At 40.5% G+C, this 12,251-nt stretch overlaps 1 protein-coding gene across 1 annotated transcript in view; it reads right to left on the bottom strand.

Moving 5' to 3' along the window:
* The window catches only part of LOC140679037 (autism susceptibility gene 2 protein homolog), a 671,928-nt gene that overhangs the window by 340,429 nt on the left and 319,248 nt on the right, over nt 1-12,251 (bottom strand). Inside the window, exon 4 of the mRNA XM_072913860.1 lies at nt 5,557-5,646. Coding sequence (XP_072769961.1) covers nt 5,557-5,646 — 90 coding nt within the window. The remainder of the gene's footprint in view (nt 1-5,556; nt 5,647-12,251) is intronic.

Genomic DNA, 12,251 nt, shown 5'->3' with positions numbered 1-12,251 from the left:
ACCTTCAAGGTACTCAAAGCGCTTTGACTCTATTTCCACATTCAGCCATTCACACACACATTCACACACACTGATGGCGGGAACTGCCATGCAAGGCCCTAACCACGACCCATCAGGAGCAAGTGTCTTGCTCAAGGACACAACGGACGTGACGAGGTTGGTAGAAGGTGGGGATCAAACCAGGAACCCTCAGGTTTCTGGCACGGTCATTCTTCTCCCAACTGTGCCACACTGTCCCCATATATATATATATATATATATATATATATACATATATATATATATATATATATATATATATATATATATATATATATATATATATATATATATATATATACATCGCTGAGATAGGCTCCAGCACCCCCGCGACCCCGAACGGGACAAGCGGTAGAAAATGGATGGATGATGATTTTGATCTATATTTAAAACACTTCCTTGTGGTCTAGATTTGTAGTTGTCAATTTATTTCCCCCAAGTACCACCTCAGAAAAAACTTGGCTCACCAAGTATCACCATAACGACCAACAACACAATACAATAGCGTACATAATAGGCCTAAGTATTCATTAAAAACAAGTCAGAGGTTTTATTTAACAGGTGTATTTAATATTTTTGGCCACTGTAACAAGTCCCAAGCTCAGGGTTTTTCTGTGTGGAGTTTGCATGTTATTCTCGTGACTGCGGGGGGGTCCCCTTGGGTACTACGGCTTCCAAAGACATGCACCTGGGGATAGGTTGATTGGCAACACTAAGTTGGCCCTAGCCCTGCAAAAAATGTTCTATAGAATCTCTATAGAAATATATAGAACGCTATAGAATTTCGTCGGAATTTCTTTAGAACTGAAGATTCTATAGAATATGTATTCAAAATTCTATAGAAATTCTATAGACATCAGCTTCATGTGCTGGAAGGTCTTTTCACTGTTCTATAGAGCTGGGAATTCTATAGAATATCCTATAGAAATTCTATAGACATTACATTATCTGATGAAAAGTCCATAGATTGTTCTATAGAACTGGGCATTCTATAGAATGTCTAACAGAAATTCTATAGACATTACTTTATCTGCTGAAAGGTCTATAGATTGTTCTATAGAACTGGGCATTCTATAGAATGTCTAACAGAAATTCTATAGACATTATCCTTTATCTGCTGAAAGTTCTATAGATTGTTCCATGGAATAAAATTCTATAAAATGGCAGCAGCGCTATCACCATAGCATTGATTAATCTCATTAAGTTGATTCACCAGACTTCAGCTTGTTTTTTGAACAATGCAGGATGTCTCCCTCAATTATGAAAATGTTAATTTTGTATCATTCAAAATTGTGAGGTGTCATTTCAAGGCGGACACCCAGAACTTCGGCAGACTTTATTTTTAAAAGTATATTTATTCCAATAAATCAATTTATTTTTATTTTTAGAGTTTTTGAGTTATCTATAAGTAAAAAGTGTGAATATTTTCGTAACTTACTTTTTTATGTGATAAAATTAATTTTATTGGACTTCCAACATAAATTGATTTAGCAAAACTCAGTTCAAAGGTTTAAATCAGACCTAAAACGTCAGGACCCGCCCACGTACCTGCATGCAGCTGAACAAGCCCAGACACGTTTCTTCACGGAGCCCAATAGGAAAACACTTTACCGAACTCATGTAAGTAACAATTTATATTGTTAAAAGTCAGTATTTGCCAGGATTTAAATGTATACATTTTCAAAAGCATGGTTCAATGTTATATTTAGTTTACTACTTTTCCCGCCGTAACATTACAAACCCCCCCCACACCCCCCAAACACGATAGATAGAACTGCTCTTGTTTTGTTATAAAATAACACAACTGTTTTAAGGCTGCAATCACAACCAAATTCATGTATAGTTGGTAATAATCGCGTTGTATCAATGTTTCTCATATCCGACACTAATAAGTGCGAATATGTTTCAAATCAACTTTTTTTTTTAATTATTTATTTTTCCCCTTCGCGCTTGCCGTAGTTGCAAAGCAGATTTCGCGGGCAGTTTGAGTTGGTGATGGCGGCCACAACGTCCATGTTGACTTCACTCGCTCTTTCTAAACTGCTCAAGTCACGTCGGAGTTCATTGACGGTAACTTTGTTGGCTTAAACATCACATTTAGGTTTAGGGTCTTCTAGGCGCGATGCGAGACGTCACAAGCGGGCTAACGTTGAGCCAAACAGCAGCTTCGAGGCACGGGCGGAAATGGTGAGCTAGCAAAACTAGCCTCATTTATTATTATTATTAGTATTAGGTATTAGTATTAGTATTAGTATTAGTATTGGCCTTAGTGTGTGAATGTGAGTGTGAATGTTGTCTGTCTATCTGTGTTGGCCCTGCGATGAGGTGGCGACTTGTCCAAAGTGTACCCCGACTACCGTCCGAATGCAGCTAGGAGAGGCTACAACCCAACATCGAAAGGGAAAAGCGGTAGAAAATGAATGGCCACTTTAACATTACACACAGTTTCAACAGTAACACAGTTGGAAAATAAAACACTGTAAAAATAAAACACTGTACTTTGATGAAGTCATGCTTTGGCTTACCACTAGATGGAGCCTGCGTACAACTATCGTACCACAGTTCAAAAATCTTTGGTCTGGATAATATGTTTTGGATCTTTTTTCGTGTAAGTATTGCATACATTTATATATATATATTTTGAGTCTGTCTATAAAACGTTCACAGATTGCAAATTAAACCAGGCCTCACACTCTCCAAAAGTATCATCATTTACCTTTTGAAAATGTACACTGTTTAAATATATACCTTGAAGTCCTCGCCACTATTTTTTTTTCCAGACACGTTTAAAAATAAACGCTACAGACATTGTATAGATTTACCCGGGTCACAACATTAGGTACACCTGCACTTTCAATTCAGAGAGTGGACAAAATTGCAGCTACTTTGAGTAACATGTCGCATGTCGATGTAATTGCGCACATGCCAAGGGTATATGAAAAAACTTCTTTATCCTACTTTTTTTGTGTTTCCTCAAAGCCTGAAGCAGAGGATGAGGAGCGTCTCCCCTTCTGGCTGAAAGCTTGACGTAATGTCTAAATAAGTGCGTCCACCTTTCTCTAACGTCACAGACTGCAAAACTATGTGCAAGCTCACGCCAAAATGCATGAACCTTATGATTTGACGCTCTGGCAACATATTATTTTGGATTGCTATGTATTTTTCGAACAAACCAAATCAAAGCGTTCTCCCAAACATTTATGTGAATAGTCACACGATCAATAATGCTGAGGAAGATACATACCTAGGCGTGATACTGGATCCTACACTAAAATTTGAAAAGCATGTTAAAAAGGTATGTCATGTTCTGAAATACAACATTGCCAACTTCCAGCACATCGGGAGCTTCTTATCATTGGAAGCAGCTATATCTCTATTCAATGCAATGCAATTATATGGATGGATGGATGATCATATCACATATCTTGTACTGTATGTCATCATGGTCTCAAGCCAAACAGACTGTTTCTCTCAGATCCTTACATAATCAAGCACTGAAAATCCTCGGCGATACCACCATTGTAACATAATTGACAAATACAGTATACTTAGCTTTGAAAACTTGATCAGGTACTCCAATATCCGCCTGGTACATACGATCCTTAATGATGCAGATCCTCCTCCCTTAAAAATATACGTACAGCTACTTTCGCAATTAACAAGCAGAGTGTTAAGGTCTGTATCCAGGGGTGACTGTAATGTTCCAAAAGGAAAGTCTGCCTTCTCCCAATCAGCCTTTTTCTACCAAGCCATCAACGAATGGGAAGGGCTCCCAGACAATCTAAAGAACAACTCAAGTTTTCACAGCTTCTCAAAGGCAGTCAAATACCACCAGTCCTGGTGCTCCCTAGTGGGAGCAGTCTGATGGCCACCAGAGTATCATTCCAATCTTGTAACATCGCACTCTTGTTTACGTATGCAGTACCAATAGCGTATATGGCTATTGGATGATACCCTTATGGGTACCAACTGATGGCTACTGCACTGCATGCTGTGTTATGTGGACTTTGATAAAAAAAAACTGCTTCACTTTATATACTTCTGCACTCTAAATGAAGCTGCTAAATTACTGTAACTTGACCAGCCACTAATTTGTAACTCACATACCCTCTATGTATTTTACTTGTATTCTAAATTGCTTATCATTATGTAATTTCAATATTGTTCTGTATTTTCGGTAACACTTTAGTATGGGGAACATATTCACCATTATTAGTTGCTTATTAAAGTACCAGAGACTTAATTTACAGTTATTTGGACACCAGGGGAACATATAAGGGTTAGGGTTACTAATAAGCAATCATTCTGAGGTTATTGAGGGAAGACTCTTAGTTAATGGCTTACTGGTTGTATAATAAGGCCATGCAGAATAAGGCATTAATAAGTACTTAATAATGACTAATTAAGAGCCAATATGTTACTAATTTGCATGTTAAAAGCAACAAATTAATGGTGAACGTGTTCCCCATACTAAAGTGTTACCATATTTTCAATCTTGTGTCAATTAAAATGTGGATGTTAGATGCGCCATAAAAGGACTACAGATGGAAATTAGCATGGTGCTAAATCTGATGCAGCCATCTTCTTAATGCAACTGCACATTGTCCTTCAAATAAACAAATACAAACAAACACGAGTATCCAACATTGAAACAGCATTTATAAGTCAGAAAAGACGAAATTCATCGTAGGTCTACTTTAATGTGTTCTTTCGTACATACAGTACATAGTTTAATTGTTAAAGTGGAGTCGTTTTTAGTCGCATACAATTCAATGTATTGCTTCCTCTGACAACCTTAGTATGAAAAAAAGTTAGGGTAACACTTTAGTATGGGGAACATATCACCATTAATTAGTTGCTTATTAACATGCACATTAGTAACATATTGGCTCTTAGTCATTAATAAGTACTTATTAATGCCTTATTCTACATGGCCTTATTATACAACAACCCTAACCCCAACCCCAACTCTAAACCTAACACTAACCCTCTAACCCTAACCCTAACCCTACAACCCTAATCCTATAACCCTAACCCTAACCAAATAACTCCAAATTAAGTCTTTGTTACATACAATATGTTCCCCGAGTGTCCAAATAACTCTTAATTAAGTCTTTGTTACTTAGAATGTGTACCCCATACTAAAGTGTTACCAAAGTTTGTGCAATGCATCCTATTAATACTACTGTGGCCTTTAATGGCTCTTGAAATACATATTGAGTATATGTAAGTGATACATGCGACAGTTTGGTACAGATTCTTATTTGCTAAAATTCACCATCAAGGTCAGGTGCATGTTATTTTTTTGATTTTTAAAAATACCTTCCTGGGCCAGATCAAATCAGTGGGCTTAGAGTTTGACACCTTATATCCTAATTCACAGGCACCTTAGTTAGTTTGTGACGTTTAGTCACATCACACATCCTTCACTGCTTGGTTTGGCTGATGCACACCCACATCCGAACAGCACAGCCATGTTTGACTGCTGGGTTTGGAACCAGCTTTTCAAGTACTTACATCTGTCAGCCTGTCTCTGGAGCTGCTTCTCATAGAAGGCTTGGACTCTCCACTGTCGCTGTTTTTGCTCTGGTTCCGTCCCGGTTTCAGCTGCAACACAGAAAAGGCCATAGGCTTACAACATGACGATTCACTGCAGCTCCTCACGTATGACATTAGCCAGAGGAGGCATCCTGCTAACCTGACTCTCGCCAGATCCTTGTAGTTCGCAGAGCTCCACACAAGGATCTGGGACTTCTCAATAGGATATGTATTTCAGAAGGCGGGGCCTTGTAAAAAAAATCATTGTATGTGATTGGATAAACCACTTGTCCGTTATCTTGAATGACGTGCTACTTCAACCACTCACATCGAAATCGACCCGTGACACTGATGACAGCGACGCTGGGAAATCCAAAACAGAACAGCCGACATATTGGATAATGACAGAGCGAAAAGTTAGAGAACTTTTACTGAAACAACGCAGCAATGTCAGTAGATTGATAGATTGGACAAAACAGTTGCAATAGCAGAATCAATGTCAGCACACGACTCCTTGCTGCGTGGCGTCATTGTTGTTTGAATCAAACAGTTGCTTCGGCGCTACGTCACATCTATGAAATCCCGCCCGGCGATCCTGATTGGCTCATTATTTTTTGCTATCTTTAAGAAGTTTCAAAGTCAATCAATCGAAGTTGACTTTTATAGCCCTAAATCACGAGTGTCTCAATGGGCTGCACGAGCCACAACAACATCCTTGGCTCAGATCCCACATCAGGGCAAGAAAAAAGTCAACCCAATGGGATGGCAATGAGAATCCTTGGAGGGGGCCGCAGATGTGGGGACACCCCCCGCCCCTCGGCGACCGGTGCAATGGACGTTGAATTGATCTAGCATAATATTGTGAGAGTCCAGTCCATAGTGGATCTAACACAATAGTGTGAGAGTCCAGTCCATAGTGGGACCAGCAGGAGATCATCTTGAGCGGAGACAGGTCAGCAGCGCATAGACATCCCCAACTGATGCACAGATGAGTGGTCCACCCTGGGTCCCAACTTTGGACAGATAGCGCCTCATCTGGCTCCCTCTCCACGAAGGAGAGAGGGGCAGAGCAGAAAAGAAACGGCAGATCAACTGGTCTAAAAGGGGAACATTATCACCAGACCTATGTAAGCATCAATATATACCTTGATGTTGCAGAAAAAAGACCATATATTTTTTTAACCGATTTCTGAACTCTAAATGGGTGAATTTTGGCGAATTAAACGCCTTTCTATTTTTCGCTCTCGGAGCGATGAGGGAAGCAATCCGCCATTTCCGCAAACACATTACAAACACCGAGTCAAATCAGCTCTGTTATTTTCCGTTTTTTCGACTGTTTTCCGTACCTTGGAGACATCATGCCTCGTCGGTGTATTGTCGGAGGGTGTAACAACACGAACAGGGACGGATTCAAGTTGCACCAGTGGCCCAAAGATGCGAAAGTGGCAAGAAATTGGACGTTTGTTCCGCACACTTTACCGACGAAAGCTATGTTACGACAGAGATGGCAAGAATGTGTGGATATCCTGCGACACTCAAAGCAGATGCATTTCCAACGATAAAGTCAAAGAAATCTGCCGCCAGACTCCCAGGAAAAGAGAGCGGATGAGGGTATGTCTACAGAATATATTAATTGATGAAAACTGGGCTGTCTGCACTCTCAAAGTGCATGTTGTTGCCAAATGTATTTCATATGTTGTAAACCTAGTTCATAGTTGTTAGTTTCCTTTAATGCCAAACAAACACATACCAATCGTTGGTTAGAAGGCGATCACCGAATTTGTCCTCGTTTTCTCCCGTGTCGCTGGCTGTCGTGTCGTTTTCGTCGGTTTCGCTTGCATACGGTTCAAACCGATATGGCTCAATAGCTTCAGTTTCTTCTTCATTTTCGTTTTCGCTACCTGCCTCCACACTATACAATCATCCGTTTCAATACATGCGTAATCTGTTGAATCGCTTAAGCCGCTGAAATCCGAGTCTGAATCCGAGCTAATGTCGCTTTAATTTGCTGTTCTATCCGACATGTTTGTTTGTATTGGCATCACTGTGTGACGTCACAGGAAAATGGACGGGTGTATATAACGATGGTTAAAATCAGGCACTTTGAAGCTTTTTTTAGGGATATTGCGTGATGGGTAAAATTTTGAAAAAAACTTTGAAAAATAAAATAAGCCACTGGGAACTGATTTTTAATGGTTTTAACCCTTCTGAAATTGTGATAATGTTCCCCTTTAAAGGCTAGAGTATACAAATGAGTTTTAAGATGGGACTTAAATGCTTCTACTGAGGTAGCATCTCTAACTGTTACCGGGAGGGCATTACAGAGTATTGGAGCCCGAATAGAAAACGCTCTATATCCCGCAGACTTTTTTGGGGCTCTGGGAATCACTAATAAGCCGGAGTTCTTTGAACGCAGATTTCTTGCCGGAACATATGGTACAATACAATCAGCAAGATAGGATGGAGCTAGACCGTGTAGTATTTTATACGTAAGAGGTAAAACCTTAAAGTCACATCTTAAGTGCACAGGAAGCCAGTGCAGGTGAGCCAGTATAGGCATAATATGATCAAACTTTCTTATTCTTGTCAAAAGTCTAGCAGCCGCATTTTGTACCAACTTTGCAGGTTTGCATTGCCCTCGATCCCAGATTCTTGTGTGGAGCTCAGCGAACTACACGGATCTGGCGAGAGTCAGGTTAGCATCCTGCGGAACTCAGCTCATAAATATGTGAGAACTGGCAGGAGCTGTGCAGTCTGTCTTGATTTCCTCGCCTCAATGGCCGCCATGACGCTTGCCAATTAAAAAGGCCATCTGATGCTTCAATGTGGAGCTACTCGCGGCTCGTGAAAAAGAGAACAGGGGACAAAAGCCTCTTCCAGAAGTCCAAATGGAGCCACTATCCTCTCCGAGCAGACACCACATGCTGCGTCAGCTCCGCAAGTGTCATTATCTACACACTCAGTTGGGGATGCAGCGAAATGACGAGAATAAAGAGGACGACGCGCCAGTCCGCGAGCATCTGAGCCTCTTTAAAATTTGGAGAACAATGAGAGACTCGTGGGAGGTGGGGCGTCTATTCCATGTCCAAGTGTGTGATTGATGTCCACCAAACACCATGAAAAAAGCTTTATGGGACCACGCAGTAAAGCTCAGCCACTTAATGGGAAAGTAAAGTGATGCACCGCATGCACAAAGAGCTTGGAAAGATGATGATGACACCTTTTTCCCTCCCACATAAAAGGGTGTAGAGACCCATGCAGACATGATGCGTCCCCCTGACTCCCTTCAGGTAGTAGATATAATTTGGTGCGACTGAAAGCAAGGGAATAGCGACAGAAACGCTACAGGAGAGCAGATAATTAAAATGAAAATGTTCCCTTTTCAGCAGCCATTAGTAGCGTGAAAGGCATCCTATTCCTTGAGAGAATTGCATGATGGGTAAAGGCGCCAGAGTGCTAAGCGTGATAAGAGAATCGCCGCTTTGGGAGCGCCTGATGGTTCTGTGTAAGTGTCCCGGCGTGTGCATGAATGTGTAAATGTGTGTGTGTGTGGTCGAACACAAATGAGCAATAGCTGGAGAGAGAACCAAAATCTGGAGAGAGAACAGACCCGAAGCCCCACATGCCCTGTGCTGTGATAGCACTAATAACATTTAACTCATTTCATTCCCTACAAAACCATAGCACATTTTTTTAGTTAATTCCAGATAAGCTGAGGGGAGCTTGTACTCTTACAGGGAAGATGAGAAGAATATTCATATACTGTAAATGTATACTATATACAAACAATGGGCATGCAGTATATCATCATGCAGTTCTTCCAAGACTTTTCGAGGATTATTTGCGGCCTTAAATTCCTGAAGTTAGAACAAAAGTTACAATGTTATATTGTGAGGTTGGAGTGACTGAGTCACACTTTGAGCCAAGGTATGCCAAAAAATATGTGGATCGCTTACCCACATCCACTGGAAACTACAACTAACCATCGAGTATGTCACTATAATATTGATCACAGTGGCGGGCCGTGCGTTTCCCACCTAGGCCTTCAGTGATGTCGGACTTCAATAATTACCTCTCAAAATATCATCATTGATGTCACCACATGACCAATGCTGGAGAAATTCTATACAGGAACACATTTACGCACTACTGGGCATTGTACAAACACTGTTTCCAAATGAGTTGGGAAATTGTGTTAGATGTAAATATAATAGGAATACAATGATTTGCAAATCATTTTCAACCCATATTCAGTTGAATATGCTACAAAGACAAGATATTTGATGTTCAAACTGATCAACATTTTTTTTTTTGCAAATAATCATTAACTTTAGAATTTGATGCCAGCAACACATGACAAATACGTTGGGAAAGGTGGCAATGAATACTGATAAAGTTGAGGAATGCTCATCAAACACTTATTTGGAACATCCCACAGGTGAACAGGCAAATTGGGAACAGGTGGGTGCCATGATTGGGTATAAAAGTAGATTCCGTGAAATGCTCAGTCATTCACAAACAAGGATGGAGCGAGGGTCACCACTTTGTCAACAAATGCGTGAGCAAATTGTTGAACAGTTTAAGAAAAACCTTTCTCAACCAGCTATTGCAAGGAAATTAGGGATTTCACCATCTACGGTCCGTAATATCATCAAAGGGTTCAGAGAATCTGGAGAAATCACTGCACGTAAGCAGCTAAGCCCGTGACCTTCGATCCCTCAGGCTGTACTGCATCAACAAGCGACATCAGTGTGTAAAGGATATCACCACATGGGCTCAGGAACACTTCAGAAACCCACTGTCAGTAACTACAGTTGGTCGCTACATCTGTAAATGCAAGTTAAAACTCTCCTATGCAAGGCGAAAACCACTTATCAACAACACCCATAAACGCCGTCGGCTTCGCTGGGCCTGAGCTCATCTAAGATGGACTGATACAAAGTGGAAAAGTGTTCTGTAGTCTGACGAGTCCACATTTCAAATTGTTTTTGGAAACTGTGGACGTCGTGTCCTCTGGACCAAAGAGGAAAAGAACCATCCGGATTGTTATAAGCGCAAAGTTGAAAAGCCAGCATCTGTGATGGTATGGGGGTGTATTAGTGCCCAAGACATGGGTAACTTACACATCTGTGAAGGCGCCAGTAATGCTAAAAGGTACATACAGGTTTTGGAGCAACATATGTTGCCATCCAAGCAACGTTACCATGGACGCTCCTGCTTATTTCAGCAAGACAATGCCAAGCCACGTGTTACATCAACGTGGCTTCATAGTAAAAGAGTGCGGGTACTAGACTGGCCTGCCTGTAGTCCAGACCTGTCTCCCATTGAAAATGTGTGGCGCATTATGAAGCCTAAAATACCACAACGGAGACCCCCGGCGGACTGTTGAACAACTTAAGCTGTACATCAAGCAAGAATGGGAAATAATTCCACCTGAGAAGCTTAAAAAATGTGTCTCCTCAGTTCCCAAATGTTTACTGAGTGTTGTTAAAAGGAAAGGCCATGTAACACAGTGGTGAACATGCCCTTTCCCAACTACTTTGGCACGTGTTACAGCCATGAAATTCTAAGTTAACTATTATTTGCAAAAAAAAACAAAAGTTTATGAGTTTGAACATCAATTATCTTGTCTTTGTAGTGCATTCAACTGAATATGGGTTGAAAATGATTTGCAGATCATTGTATTCCGTTTATATTTACATCTAACACAATTTCCCAACTCATATGAAAACGGGGTTTGTATGTTACTGTCAAAATTAAAATTGTAAAAAACATTTTAAACGTGAAAAAATAATGAAATAAAATATCTGAACTCACATTTCATCGACAGCTGAGCTAGCTTCCGGGGTTGGCCAACATCGTCTCACAAGATGTAGTTTCTCTTTAAATATCCTTCTTGAAAATGGCTTTGCATCATAAAAGATGCAGATGAGGCGTGCAGGCTGAGTTCTTAAAGTTTACTCCACAGCGTGCTCATTAAACAACCTGGGGCTACTGCGCATGCTCTTTACTACTGTGGCATGCTGGGTAATGTAGTTCTTATGTAACCTAGCTCATAACATCACTATATATATCTGCCTTAGACCAGCTAGAAGGCCTTACTCACAACAACGCATGATCTGATTGCTATCGCAACTGTCTATCAACTGTATGTCCTCGTTCACTTTCAGCACACGGACGCCCGCATTGCTGAATCTGAAGGCTTTGTACAGCATGTCAACATAAACTAGCTGAATTCTGATTGGATAAAAACTCTATGAACTAAAAACAACATCACTGGAAGGAGCATAATATGACATAAAGAAAATATGAATACTTTGATATTTAGGAAAAGTAAATTAAAAATTACTTTTATCTTTAACTATGATCATGATTTCTGGTTATGTTAGGCCAGCAGAGAAGGCCTTGCTGGCCCTGACGACACACCACTGATTGATCATGATACATGCAGCACATCACCGTACAACTACAGTACATACACTGTTGAGCGAGCTGTGTACAAAGAAAACATGAAACGTAGGCTAATACTTTAGCGAGACTGTAATATGATTGTTCATGTTTTTCAGTCAATACAGATTGTTGTCCTATTGCATTGTGTTGTGCATTACAAATTCAAAAGCTATTTGGCTCCTGAAGTAGAAGCTACCTTACCTCTTGCCGTAGCTAACTTACGG

Source organism: Nerophis lumbriciformis, linkage group LG09, assembly GCF_033978685.3.
Source record: "Nerophis lumbriciformis linkage group LG09, RoL_Nlum_v2.1, whole genome shotgun sequence".
NCBI classification, from domain to species: Eukaryota; Metazoa; Chordata; class Actinopteri; order Syngnathiformes; family Syngnathidae; genus Nerophis; species Nerophis lumbriciformis.
The sequence above is the reverse complement of the archived record's forward strand: the minus strand, read 5'-3'. Positions and strand labels throughout refer to the sequence as shown.